The following is a 13,994-nucleotide window of genomic DNA, read 5'->3' on the forward strand; positions in this document are numbered from 1 at the left end:
TATAAAATAAAATAAAATGACTGATAGTAGCCAGGTTGGCAAGGATGCAGGGCACAGGCACTCCAAAATACTGCTATGCTGATGGGAGTGTAAATTGGTGAACCCTTTCTGGAGAACAATCTGGCAGTAACCATCAAAACCTTATGTATATGGGGACTTCCCTGGCGGTCCAGTGATAAGAGACTTTGCCTTCCAATGCAGGGGGTGTGGGTTTGATCCCTGGTCGGGGAGCTAGGATCCCACGCCTCAGGGCCAAAACACCAAAGCATAGAACAGAAGCAATATTGTAACAAATTCAATAAAGACTTTGAAAATGGCCCACATAAAAAAAAAAACTTTATGTATATGTTACCTTAACCCAGTAATGAACTCCTAGGAAGTTACCCTGCAGAAATCCTTGCACATAGGCACCAAGATCTATGTATGTTCAAGGACAAATGCGCCACTGCCTATACCAACAAACACCACACACGGTCTATGTGTCCATCATGGCAATTTAAATCATGTCCCTGGGAATTCCCTGGCGGTCCAGTGGTTAGGACTCTGGGCTTTCACTGCCGAGGACCCGAGTTCAATCCCTGGTCGGGGAACTAAGATTCCCACAAGCCGAGCAGTGCAGCCAAAAAAAAACCCCAAATCATGTCCTGTTCCTTACCATACAATGCAGCTGTTCAAAATAAGAAGGTTGTTCTCTAAGTACTAATATAGAAAGTTCTCCAAGACATATTGTCAAGTTAAAAAAAAAAAAGTATACACGTTAAAAAAAAAAAAAAAAAGTAAATAGCTGTGTGCAATGCCAGCAAAGAATGATGGTGGATTCTGAAGTCAGACTGCCCAGGCTTGAATTCCAGCTTGCATGTCACTTAACATCTCTGCTCCTCTGTGTGGACCTCTTTAAATGAAGCTTAGGCAGTATGAGAACTACACTTGGAATGCACCTGGAAAATACCTGCTACGCAGTTAGCTGATACTCTTATGACTGCTGTTGTCGTTACTTATATGTGAGTATGTATGTAAATGTTCAGAAATTGTTGTCATAAATATCTATGAAAATACAAAGAAAAAGTTGAAGAATATACATTACACTGATAACAATAATGCCCTCCAGAGTGCAGAACAGAATGAGAGCTGGTCAACTGGACTCCTCTGTAATGTTTGATTTTTTACATGAAAAATTAGTAAATTAGTTATGTGATTACATAAAAATAAATCCAAAATAAAGGGTATGAAAAGAGTGAAATGAAAATAAAGAATTTTAAAATGCTTTAAAACGAAAGAAGAAGAAGAAGCAGGTTCCAGGATCTACATGCTATGCAGTGTCACTGAGTCTGGATTATCTGAATTGTTACAACCCGAGTGCACTGCGTATTACTTGTTCAATGAAAATCCCCAACCCTGCACCCACAGGACTGACCATAGCTAGGAGCATTACCGTGGTAGCCGCCAGGGCTGCAGGGTCAGCAGAGGCCGCAAACATGGAGAGGGGGTCGGTCCCATCCAGGACGCTGCTCAGTGGGTCCACCACGGAGCTGGAGGATGAAGAGGACGTGGAAGAAGTGCTTCCTTTCCGGCTCACTTTCTTTGTCTTTGACTCTGTGACCTGTGGGGAAAATCTGTGGAGGTAAAATGGTAGTCTCCTATGACTTTTCCCAATGAAACACGCAAATGGGTTTTCCCTTGTTCCGTTACGAACTGACCATTCCTTTGCAGCAGGGACACTTATTTTTGTGACAAACTGACATGACTCGGAATCCCAGCTGTCGAGGAAGGGAAGGTGAGAAATTGGGGTTAGGAAGGGAGAGACAGGGTCTTTGAGATTTAGAAGGTGATGCTATAAGTGAATTCTTACAGGGCCTTCTTACTCAAAGTGTGGTCTCTGGACAAGCCACGTGCACATCACCTGCCAGCTCATAAATCTGTAGACCCCCGAGCCCCACCCCGGACCCAGTGCAGCAGAATTTGCATCTTGCAGCAATGGTCTAGGTGGGGTAACGAACCAGCATACGGAAGATCCCAGAGTCGTCATTCTCGAAGACGGTCTCAGTGGCTCTGCGCGGCCAGCTCATCATCACAGTGAGCGCCCAACTCCTCCCTTTCGGGAGAACTGTGTATGTGTTAAGAAGCAGGCGGGGGTGTTGGCGTGTGAAGCCATGTTCTTGTTCCACTGCCCCCAACCCTCCCCAACTTCAGAGGACCAGACCGTGGTGAACCCCTGAGCCGAGAGGATCCAACCAGAGCCAGAGTCTGTCTGCTGAAGGTTTAGGATCAACATCCAGAAGGGCTAGTTAGGCTCCACTCCTTTTTAAATGAGGAGGCTATAAAAACCCGGAACAATTCTTCAGAGAGAGAGAGGATGTAACAGCATGAAGGAGAGAGGGCGTCGGATAAAAGAGAATTTGGCCTCTGTCCCCGGTTCCTGGAAAGGAGACTCCAAGTCCCTGGAGCATCAGTCATTCATGAGCCCCTCAGTCACACCTGAGTTTATGCTGATGCGAGGATGCTGAAAGACCAAACACGTGATTAGAGGGCTCGGACTTTCAGCCAGGCGATAACCCTCACTGTAGAATATAACAGATCTGTCTAAAGGTTTACTATGATAAAAAATTTTCAGGCTAATTCACCACAGATGGACAATAAACCTATCAAAAGATGAAAGAGATCTCACTTCAGCAGAGGGGAGGGAAGCTGGAGATCAAGTTCAATCATGTGGCCAAGGAATCGATCAATCATGTGTGTCATAAAACCCCAATAAGAAGTTTGGACCCCAAAGCTCAGTGGAGCTTCCCAGTTGAACACATGATGCGCTGGGAGGTGATGCACACCCTGACTCCACAGGCAGAGGACAAGGAAGCTCTGCATTTGGGACCCTCCCCCTTGCCCTATATGTCTCTTAACTTGGCTGGTCCTCCTCCAGTGCATCCTTTATAATAAAAATATAAGCATAAGTATTTCACTTTTCTGAGTTTTGTGAGTTGTTCTAGTAAATTATCAAACCTGAGGGACGTCGCCGGAAACCCTTAGATTTGTAGCCAGTTGGTCAGAAGTGCAGGTGGCCTGGGGACCCCCAAGTTTACAGCTGGAGTCTGAAGCTAGGGCAGTTTTATTGAAGACCATGCCCTACACCTGTGGAGTCTGACACTAACCCTAGGTAACTTGAAGTGCCTCCCACTGGTGCATGTCTGTAGTTCCTGTCTGCCTGGCCTCCATTGCTCCATCTCCCAGCCTCAACAGTCCACATTTTCTTTGGGAAGGCAGCCTTGCCTGACTTTCAGCTCTTAAAGGCCTGGTGGAGTGAACTCTGCTCCTGGCTCCCAGGGTGGGCAGGAGCCCCAACCCAACCAATCAGCATATTCTACACCCCAGTCACCAGGGTTGGTTCAGGGAAGGACACATAACCCAACTGGGCAAACAGAAAATGCAGAGAAGACACTCTCCCTGCTCTTGGGTTTGAGTTCCTGAGATTGGAACCAACTCACTGGTGGGTCAGCCGCAGCCACTCAAGCCCGTGGGGATTTGAGGGGCCCTGGGACACTGAAGCTTGGTCTTGTGACCTCCTGCTTTATGTAATCACCTGTGTGTTCTCAGGTTCTCTGCCATTCAGAAACGTCACGTCCTCAGTGTCTAGTGGCATCTGTCAACCTCGTCCCACCCATGATGACAACACGTAGCTTCTATTACTTGTTAATAAAAAAGTGCTAACTCAGATGAGACAATCTATGACTCTTGCTTGCCTTTTGTTTTGTTTTTTAAATAAACTCACAGATAGACTAAGATGCTATTCAGGACAGCACCTTACATTAGTAATTAGAGTGATCTTAATATTCCAAATAGGCAAATTAAGAAGTATTTTGTTTACACCTCCAAATCAGGAACAACGGCATCCCATATGCACGATCACCTCACTAATATGAGAAAGGGAATAAAAATGATGGTGGGGGAGACCAACATCACAAAAAAAATGGGGCAGAGAACAAACTGGTTGATTTGAATATGCAAAAGCACCTACCACTGGCAAAATGAGAAAGACCCAGGAATACTGTCTATAATTCTATGGAATAAGAATGTCACAGAGGGACCCTCGACAAAACTTACAGTTATGGGTTTCAGTGGGTGATAGTCCCCAAATTCCAGCGGTACAGCCTCCAACCGGCATGATGCAAACTCAGCCTTGTAGTTCCTGTTCCTGGAATGCCTGGTAAACAGCAAAACCCAGAAACCAATTAGCTGGAGATGCATACACACTAACAACTTTTTGCTGAGACTTCCTCATTGATGAGACAGTTTACAGTGGAACAGTATTTTTACCAAGACCAATAAGAAGTGGTAAATTAAAAAAAACATTTCTTTTTAAATCAGTTTGAAGGTATAAGGAGCTGCCGAGGCAAACAAGACCTGCGAGGACAGACGCCAGAACAAAGGGAAGCTCACTGAAGTGAAGCCAACTTTCTTGCCCAGCTATCTCTCACAGAGCATTTTGATTCTTGACATGGGACAAGAGCCAGGCAGAGGGCAGCTGCTAGGGTGCAGAGTAGCCAAAGAAGCTTTAAGGAAAACTCACAGGGCTGTAGAGATAAACTAGGGTTCAGGGCTATGGAGACAGCCAGGGCTTGAAGGAAGAGATTCTGAAGAGAAGGCAGTGCAGAGAAGTGAGAGATTCGGTCCTGGTTTCCCCTCAAAGTATTCTCCAGTTAAGCTGTGGAAGAGCAAGAGGAATAAGCCAAGTAGATGAAGAGCAGAGAGTTTTCATCAGTCTTGCGGAGGCTTAACAAGTGAAGGGATTAGTGAGAAGGAACATAAAAGGGGAGAGATCACCCACATTGAAGCATGGAGAGGAAAAAAGATGAAAAGCACAGAAGAGTGCATAAGAGACATGAAGAAAGGTCTAACACACATACGATCTGAATTCCAAAGAAGAGAGGAGGAACAGGCAAAGCAGTATTTGAAGAGATAATAGCTAAAAACTTTCCCCAACTAAAGAAAGACACTGATTCGCAGATTCAAGAAACGCTTGTGCCCCAAGCAAGATCAGTACAGAAACAAAACAAAAAACAACCATACTTAGGGCCTTCATAGTAAAATGGCTGAAAACTATAAAGAGAGGATTTCTTAAAAGGAATAAAGATATGTTATTTTCAAAGGACAACAGTAAAGATTATTATCTCAGCACAGAAATGAGAGCCACAAGACAAAGGAATGATACCTTTAAAGTACTGTAAGAAAATAATTCCCAACCAAGAATTCTAGACCTAGTGAAACTACTCTGTGAACATTAGGGCAAAAGAAAGAAGTTTCCAGTCAAAGAAAAAGGAGAACAGCAGCAGCAGCAGCAGAACCACACCTTAATTTTTTTTTAAATGCTGAAAGTAGAAGGAAAATGATCCCAGCTGAAAGCAAAAAATATATGCTAACATGTATATATACATATATATATATGCACATATATGTGTACATATGCATATATACTATATATATACTAAAGAGCATACAAAAGATAAAGGTGTAGGTAAAACTAAATATCGACTACAAAAAAATAACTTCTTACGGTGTTTAAAATATATATAGAATTAAAATGCATGAGAACTAGAACATAAAAGGCAGGAGAGGTGCTACGATCTGAATGTGTGTCTCCCTAAAATTCACAGGTTGAAATCCTAACCCACAAAAGGTATTAGTAGGTGGAGCCTTTGAGAGGTGCTTACATCTTGAGGGTACAGCCCTCATGAATGGGATTAGTACCCTTATAAAAGAGGCTCCAGAGAGCTCCCTAGCCCCTTCCACCATGTGAAGACACAGTGAGAAGGTGCTGGCTGTGAGCCAGGAAGAGTGCCTTCACCTGACCATGCTGCTGCCATGATCCTAGAGTTCCAGCCTCCAGAACTGTGAGAAATTAAATTTTGTTGTTGATAAGTAAACCAGTCTGGGGGACCTCCCTGGTGGTCCAGTGGATAAGACTCTGTGCTCCCAATGCAGGGGGCGTAGGTTCAATCCCTGGTTGGGGAACTAAGATCCCACGTGCCGTACAGCACAGCCAAAAAAAAAAAAAAAGGAAAACCAGTCTGTGGTATTTCATTACAGCAGCCCAAACAAATTCAGACAGAAAATTGGTACCCGGAGCGGAGTGCTAGTATAACAAATATGGAAGCAGCTTTGGAACTGGATAATGGGTAGAGGCTGGAGAAGTTCTGAAGGATGTGCTAGAAAAAGCCACTACCGTGGATGGACTGATTATCCAGTGATTATTGTGAGGGCTCAGAAAGAAGAGAGGAAAGCTGCAGAGAAAGCCTCAACCTTCTCAGAGAATACCTAAGTGGGGGTAAACAGAATGTTGGTAGAACCGCAGAAGGTAAAGGTCATTCTGATGAGGCCTCATACAGAAGGAGGAACACGCTTTTGGACGATGGAGGCAAGCAATCCTTGTTATAAAGTAGCGAAGAGCCTGGCTGAATTAGTCCGTGTCCTGGTGTTTTGTGGAAGGCAGAACTTGTGAGCCATTAAATCTGGATATTTGGCTGAAGAAATTTCTAAACAAAGTGTTGAAGGTGCAGCTTGGCTTCTCTTGAATGCTTACAGTAAAATTCAAGAGGAGAGGAATGACTTAAAGACAAAATGGCTGACCAAACAGCAAACAGGCTTAAAAACCTGGAAAACTCTGTTTCAAAGAGCACAGGAAGCTGGCCCCTTTGTTTCCTTGGCCTCCAGATGCCTTGAATTCATCCCTTCCACGCCCCCCCATTCCCACGCCCATTCTCAGCTCCTTGACTTCATTAATATGTGTATGAACCCCAAATCTAATTGTGCCGTGCAATTAATCAGCTTTACTCAATAAGCCCCACCTACTCAGACATCTAACACAGTACAAAAGAACTGAGAGCCCATGTAATTTCGCTTCCATCCCTTTCTAAATAAATTTCGCTTCGAGTGTAGGAAAGGAGAAAAGCTAGTTAACAATATAGACCGGCCTCTACTTGTTTTTTGTTTTTAAAGGAAAACCCCTACCACAATACACTGCCTAGTCCCTTTGGGTTACATTTACTAAATATATACTGTCTGCATCTTCCAAAAATATTTCAGTTGAATTCATTTATGAAATATTCTTCCAAACTCCTTTTAATATGCTACCAGCCAATCCTTGATTTATAAAACAAACAAAACCCCAAAGAATAAATTGGAAGTCTAGTCATCAACAGCCATAATGGAGTTTAAAAAATCAACTTATACTTTTCCTCCTTTCAGATCACTCTTAACTTTATCAATAGAATTTTGAAAAGTTAATTTAATAGAATGAGTAGAAATGTAATCTGACCTGAAATTCAACTGCAAATGTGTTGTTCATCGCCATAATAATTATTAACGAATCAACAGCTAAAAAAAGGATAGTATCAAAAGAGCAGTATGACTTGATACACAACAACCAAGGATCAGTTCTCATTTATTATGTGCTTATTACTGTTGGGGCCCACAGCGGGCCACCCCCAAATATGGCATAGTGATTATCTTGAATTAAAGTTACTTAAGAAACTTAAGGAAGAGCTGATGTAGAGGGACACTCTGACCCTCCTCTCTGTCTCCCTGAAGGCAGGAAATAAGTCTCCCCTGTGAAAGGTGCCCACTTGCATCTGGAGGTAGAAGGACACCCTTGTCGCCAGAGATGGGGACTCAGGGCCAAGAAGCCTATATAAACGAACCTTGTTATTTCTTTAATACCACAAGCCTGCTGTTTAGATTCTTCACTAATTAAGCACCCAAAGCCCAACTTTCTCTGTTCTGTCAATTCCTCACAAATCTAGTTTCTTTGTCTAAAAAGTATAAAAGCTGCCTGCTTCAGCCACTTCTTAGGTCCTGTATCTATGAGACCTCCAGAACACACAAATTAAAATTTGTTTCTTTTTCTCCCATTAATTTACCTTGTGTCAATTTTATTATTGGTCCAGCCACAAGAACTCAAGAGAGTAGGAGGGGGAATTTCCTCTCCCTGACACTATATACCAGGATACAGGACAAGCCCTTTACCTCTATTTCCTATGAGGTAGGTACTATGATTATGCCCATTTCTCAGATGGAGAAGCTGAGGCTGTTGGTAACTTGTGAGAGGTTAGCAAGTGATACAGACAGATGCAAACCGAGGCAGCCTGCCTCTAGGATTCAGTAGTTCTACAGATCATCTATAGGTCAACTTGAAATTTGAAAAAGCAATTGTCTTTTCTTTTTTTTTTTAAGGACTGAGCTTTGAAATGATTTTTTTTTTTTTAAGTGTGAGGGGAGGGAATTCTTTGGGGAAAAAATACTTGTTCTGGACAAACCTTTAAAAAACAAAAGGGGGGGCTTCCCTGGTGGCGCAGTGGTTGAGAGTCCGCCTGCCGATGCAGGGGACACGGGTTCGTGCCCCGGTCTGGGAAGATCCCACATGCTGCGGAGCGGCTGGGCCCGTGAGCCATGGCCACTGAGCCTGCGCGTCCGGAGCCTGTGCTCCGCAACGGGAGAGGCCACGACAGTCAGGGGCCCGCATACCGCAAAAAAAAAAAAAAAAAGATCACGTATCTGAAAAAAAAAAAAAACAAAAAAAAAGGGAAGGAAACATTTACCCTTGCCGTAAGTCCATGTCAAGTTGCTATTTCGATTTTTCAACCATTTCTTCCATTATTTCCTCAAATTTGCTCTCAGTTCCCTAGTGTTTCCTATAGGTTGAGATGTTAAAAGCATTTTATTCAATGCCTGGGTCTTTGGTAAGGCTAACAGTGACCTCTAGTGGGCATTTTCTCAAAAAGCCTAACTCTTCTTCCCGCCAACATAGCTGGTAAGCTAGTAAAAATACCCCCAACTCCCAGCAATGCGAAAGGGTGGTCTGGCTCCTTGGCAGCTGCCACAGAAAAAAGGCCAACATTTCATACCTCCACTCCTAGCTTGGTCTGGCCTCTGGCTACTCCAAGTGTGAGTCACAGATCACCAACAAGAGCATCACCTGGGGAGTAGTGAAATACCCCTACAGAATCAGGGTCTGCATTTCTCCAAAATCCCCAGGTGACTGATATGTACATTAAAGGTTGACACTGCCCTATTTTTAAATTATTTACATTGGGTAACATGAATGTGCAGAAATCCTACTACCAGTTACCAAATTAATCTCCTTATACTGGAAATACCGAAATCCAATAACTGCTTTTTAATTCTCAAGTGATTTTTTTTTTTTGGATTTGCAAATACAGTTTATTTTACAGAAATTCAACATTATAAACAGCAGGCACCTCCCAGCCCCCCACCCCCCTCCCCCCACCCGTACCACTGGGTGCAGACCATGCTATGCAGAGTGAGCAGTGATGCAGCCCTACTGCTTTGGAGGGAGATTCGAGAGCGATGGAACCTGCCTGCACCACGGCCTGCCTGCCCCACACACGCACGCGCCTGCCCGCCTCACAGGCCACCAGAGTCTGTCTGGGCCCAGCCCGCGCTGGACCAGTTAAATGGATCCAGCACAGGTCTCCAATTCCTTCATGTCGTCGTCTTCCTCTTCCTTCTTCTTGGTGGGTTTTGATGGTAGACGGAACATTTGGTAGAGGGACTGTTTCCGGTCCACTGATTTCCAGCAAATTCTTGTCTAGTTCCTCCTGTTCTAGTTTTTCTAATTCTGCCATGAGCTCATCCTCGTCAAACTCTTCTCCAAACCCTACAGGTTTTGAAATAGCTGTTGAAATCTCTTCTGCAAGCTCCTGCTGGTCAGCAATGTCCTGCATTAACTCATCAACTTTATCGATGTCCATGTTGTCGTGGGCAGCCTTCATGGCTTTGGTGGCATAGCCCATGTTCTTGAGCACCTCGGTGTTGGTGTTAGCATTCTCCAGGGCCTCTCGCTGGAACTCGCTGGTTGACAGTGTGCCCTCGATCTGTGCCAGCTGCTTTTCATACCTCTTCTTGCGCTTCAGTGCCTGGAGGGCAGCGCGCTTGTTTTTGGTGCCATGCTTCTTGGCGGCTGTCAGCTCCTGCTCGATCTTCTTCTCCAGGAATTCCTGTTTCTTACTTAGCATCTCCTCCATGTCCCGAAGCCTCTGGATGGCCTCCTGGGGGGTCGGGCCGCCCCTGCCCTCAAGTGACTTTTTAATTACTAATGACATAATCTGGCAACACAGTTTTTTATCTCCCAATCACAATATACTCCCCCTCCCCAATAGAGTCTTAAAATGATGTAGAAATTCTGACTCCAAAGAATGGTATTTTTAACAGTGCTATGACCATAGGACTGAACAGGAAATGTAATCCACAGTGCACTGGACATCTCACAGGTGAGGTCAGTAATAACAAAAGGTGTGGGTGAGAAGAGGCATGCTGGGGAGACCCATGACAACACAGCAGGACTCAGGAACCTTGCTACCCAGGAATCTTAACCCAGGACCTAGACTGTAGGGCCACATGACAATAATGATTAAGATCAGAGGTTTGGGACTTCCCTGGTGGTTCAGTGGTTAAGAATCTGCTTGCCAATGCAGGGGACACGGGTTCGATCCCTGGTCTGGGAAGATCCCACATACCGCAGAATAACTAAGCTTGTGCACCATAACTACTGAGCCTGTGCTCTAGAGCCCATGAGCCACAACTACTGAGCCCGTGCACTGCAACTACTGAAGCCCGCGTGCAGCAACAAAGACCCAACGCAGCCAAAAAAAAAAAAAAGATCACAGGTTTGAGTTCCAAACCTCAGTGCTCCTTGCAGGCTATAAAGCTAAATGAACTGCTTCATCTTTCTGTCTCCACTTTCTTATCTGAAAAATGGGTTTTTTAGGAGATGAGATGTTGCACGTTCAGCACTTAGCACAGTGCCTGGCACAAGATAAAGGCTCGATAAATGTCAAATTTAATGAGAGAAACACGTTTCTCCTCTGAGGGCCTCCTCAGTCTCCTCATTCATTCCATAAATATTACTCAGCACCTACTATCTGCCAAGCTCCATGCCAGGCTCTGGAGATACAATGATGGTTAAAACTCCCCCCTTTAACTTAAGAAGCATCAAGTCTAGTGGGCAAACTTAAAGATGAACACATGCTACCACAGACAGAAGTGTTTAGAGCACAGCCAGACTAGGAACTGTGGAGACCCTAGATGCTAAACGGCTAACGGCACCTCTCTCTGTAAAGTATACCAAAGGTAAAAATGCACTGGGATTAAACAGCATCTTCCTGGATCTTCTGATTACAAAATTCCAGCCAGATAAGTGCATTGAAGCTATATGTTTTGGTATATAAGCCTTAGTGATTTCCTAAAAGGGGTTTTGCATGACTAGGTCAAAGAAAACTCAAGGCAGGTCATATAAGAACTCATTGGCATCCAATCCTGATTTAGCATACCGAGACTTTTGAAGGAAGACTCTTAAAGAGTTAGACATGTGAAGGGAACAAGAGAAAGACCGCTGTTTATCAAGCATAAAATCAGAAGTATGTATCTGATTATTTCTAAGGTCCAGGGCTGTATATTTTTTCATTTGCTCACTCACTCACTCACTCAATGTAAACCACTTTGCATCATTTGCAGAGAAAGATCAGAAAATAATCTCCCTTTCTCACGTGCCCAAATAATTCCACTACTACCATCACATCTTGCTCCGGTTCTTCACACACCCGTAGAAGCAGCTGGAGCCTGAAGCGCCAATCACTCCTAGCTACTCCAGCCACAAGAGGCCGACAGGCCCAGCCGCCTTGGAACGCGCCATTAGCTTCTTCTTGATGACCTCCTATTCATCCTCCAAAACCCAATTTAAGGCTCTTCCTCTCTCAAACCTTCCCCAAGCCGCCAGGTGTGCCTAATCCCCAATGCCTTCTTTGGATATCCTTCTATTCAGAAGCTTATCTGCTCCACTAAACTGTCAGCTCCTTGATGCCAAGGAGTACGTCTGAGGGTTGTGTATCCTGAATGCCCAGTGCAGGGCCCTGCACAGAGTAGGAGGAATGGCAGCCATTTCACAGATGAGAAAAGCAAGTCTCCTCTAGATGAGCCCAGTCATTCAGAAAACTGCCAGGTCTTCCGAGTCGTCCAGACCAGAGCTGAGCCCACCATTTTCTGCAGCCAGCTCCCCCAGAACCCGCGCCAACTTCTGGGAAAGCGGAGGCCGGGGAACTTGAGCTTTTTTTAGGGAATGAATGGAGAGGGTGGCGTGGAAGGCGCGGGGAGAGGTAGCGGAGGAGGGGACCAAGATCCCACCCGTCCGGCTTCAGGGAGGGCTTCTGAACCCGGGTAGCGGCCGGGGATCTGTGGTCAAGACCACCAGGAGACGGGGTGGGAGACTCCACCAAACCCAACAGAAAGCAGTTCACACACTCCCTCGCAGAGACACACACCGAGACAGAGACAGAATCCCAGAAACAACCAAGGACACCACCTCCCTTAAGCCCAGCCGCCGCTTCCTTCTTACCAAGGAAAGACCGCCATCTTCCCAGTCACATGACCGCTACTTCTGGCACCGCCAGCCCAATTCGCCCTTCCAGACCACGCCCCTCCAGGGGGCCATGTTTGTAAGGGGCGCAGGCCCCTCCCCGCAGGGTCAGGGCCGCCATGTTTGTGAGGGGCGGGGCGCCCTCCCGCAAGGCACGGGCCTTGCCGCTCGGGCGGCCATGATTAAGAAGGGCACCGCAGGCCTTGTGGCTGCTGGTGCCGCAGCGCAGACATGATGAGCTGGCACTTGCGGCAGGTGGCCGCCTGGCCAGCCGGCGCCCTCTGGAGGCGGTGAAGAATCCAGACACCTGCGGAGAGAAGACGCTAACCGCGGCTGGGGTGGGAACAGCGTCCAGCCTGCGCGTGCTTTTGCGGCTAATTAGCAGTTTGGCTGGGTAAGCCACGCCCCCTCTGCAGGACACTGCGCCCACCTCCGTGCCCCGGGGAATTTAGGCACTTACCGTACCCACCTCCCAGGACTAACAACCTGAGTCTCTAAGGGCTGCCGTAGATCCAAATGGGACAGCTTTCGACTGGAACTAAACTAACTGGAGAAATCGGGGTCAGCATTTCACCCCACTTGGCGAAGCCGTACGTTTCTATGAAGGTGGATGTCCGTTTCCACTACAGAACTTCCGTGCTCTAGTCTAGTCTAGTTTTCTCTGATTAAAAAAAAAAAAAACACAGGATATTTTACTAAATGGTTGCCATAGTAAGCATGTGTCACGCCCTGTGCTGAGCACTTTGCGTTCACTCTTCATTTACTCCCCACTGCAAACCTCTGAAATTACGGCAACCGGGATTTGACCTGACTCCAGACCTGACTACTAGTTTAACAAGGGAGATCTAACGGGGGTGACTGTTGGTTAACAGTTGGTTAATCACAAGGCATCTGATCCTCACTTTTTTCCCTTTTTCTTTGAAGTGTCTTTTCTGACAGGAGGTCAGAAAACCACATTCTCAAAAATCTCCTCAGGAAAAGGCAGTAGAACATACCCTAACCCTCTAACGGAATACGCAGTTTATTTAGCACGCTGAGTCCTAGTTTCTTCAGCCGTGAAGTTAGGATAATGCTGACCGAGGTGAAGGGAGATGATTATCAAATGCCCGGCAAATGGTCAGCATTCAGTTGAAGCAGTACATCACTCACTTGGCAGGCTGAAAAATCATATTGTAACTTCTATGACCTTTCTGATTTCAGAGCTTTTCTTTCCAGGGCCACAGACGATGCAGTGTATCATAAAGCAGGGCTTCTCCCGTTTGAATTGCACAGACTCACCCGGGGATCTTAAAGGCAGGTTCTGATTCAGCTCTGGGGCAGGGCCTGGGCTTCTGCATTTCTAACAAGTCCCTGGGTGGCACTGCTGCTGGTCTCTGGATGCAGAAGGGGCTGTGATCGTTGTGGGTGGTGAAGGTGGGGACGGGCATAGAACACAAGCAGCGGCAGAGCAACAGCGTGCGCTCCTCAGCACATTCGGGCACACCCACTGATTCTGAACTCTTTAATCATGTCAGGTGTGTTACACAGATAATGGAGGTAATCCTGAAACAGGCTGTTGTAAGTTATGTAAAGTGTGAAA

General features: G+C 45.7%; 1 protein-coding gene and 1 pseudogene across 7 annotated transcripts in view; both read right to left on the reverse strand.

Annotated features, from left to right (window-relative positions):
- The window catches only part of VPS35L (VPS35 endosomal protein sorting factor like), a 130,231-nt gene extending 117,164 nt beyond the window's left edge, over positions 1 to 13,067 (reverse strand). For 2 of the 7 annotated variants that reach the window (XM_067706490.1, XM_067706496.1), the window contains exons 1-3: positions 12,395 to 12,485; positions 4,093 to 4,192; positions 1,433 to 1,600 (exon numbers count right to left, since the gene is read on the reverse strand). In XM_067706490.1, coding sequence (XP_067562591.1) covers positions 1,433 to 1,600; positions 4,093 to 4,192; positions 12,395 to 12,411 — 285 coding nt within the window. In that variant the 5' untranslated portion in view covers positions 12,412 to 12,485. Of the gene's footprint in view, positions 1 to 1,432; positions 1,614 to 4,092; positions 4,193 to 12,394; positions 12,486 to 12,875 lie in introns of those variants that run through there. The other 5 variants (XM_067706492.1, XM_067706495.1, XM_067706491.1 and 2 more) reach the window with 5 other exon arrangements.
- LOC137207080 (charged multivesicular body protein 4b pseudogene) lies at positions 9,305 to 12,381 on the reverse strand (annotated as a pseudogene).
- Positions 13,068 to 13,994: the final 927 nt, after the last annotated feature.

The sequence above is a fragment of the Pseudorca crassidens genome, chromosome 15 (assembly GCF_039906515.1).
Source record: "Pseudorca crassidens isolate mPseCra1 chromosome 15, mPseCra1.hap1, whole genome shotgun sequence".
Lineage (NCBI taxonomy): Eukaryota > Metazoa > Chordata > Mammalia > Artiodactyla > Delphinidae > Pseudorca > Pseudorca crassidens.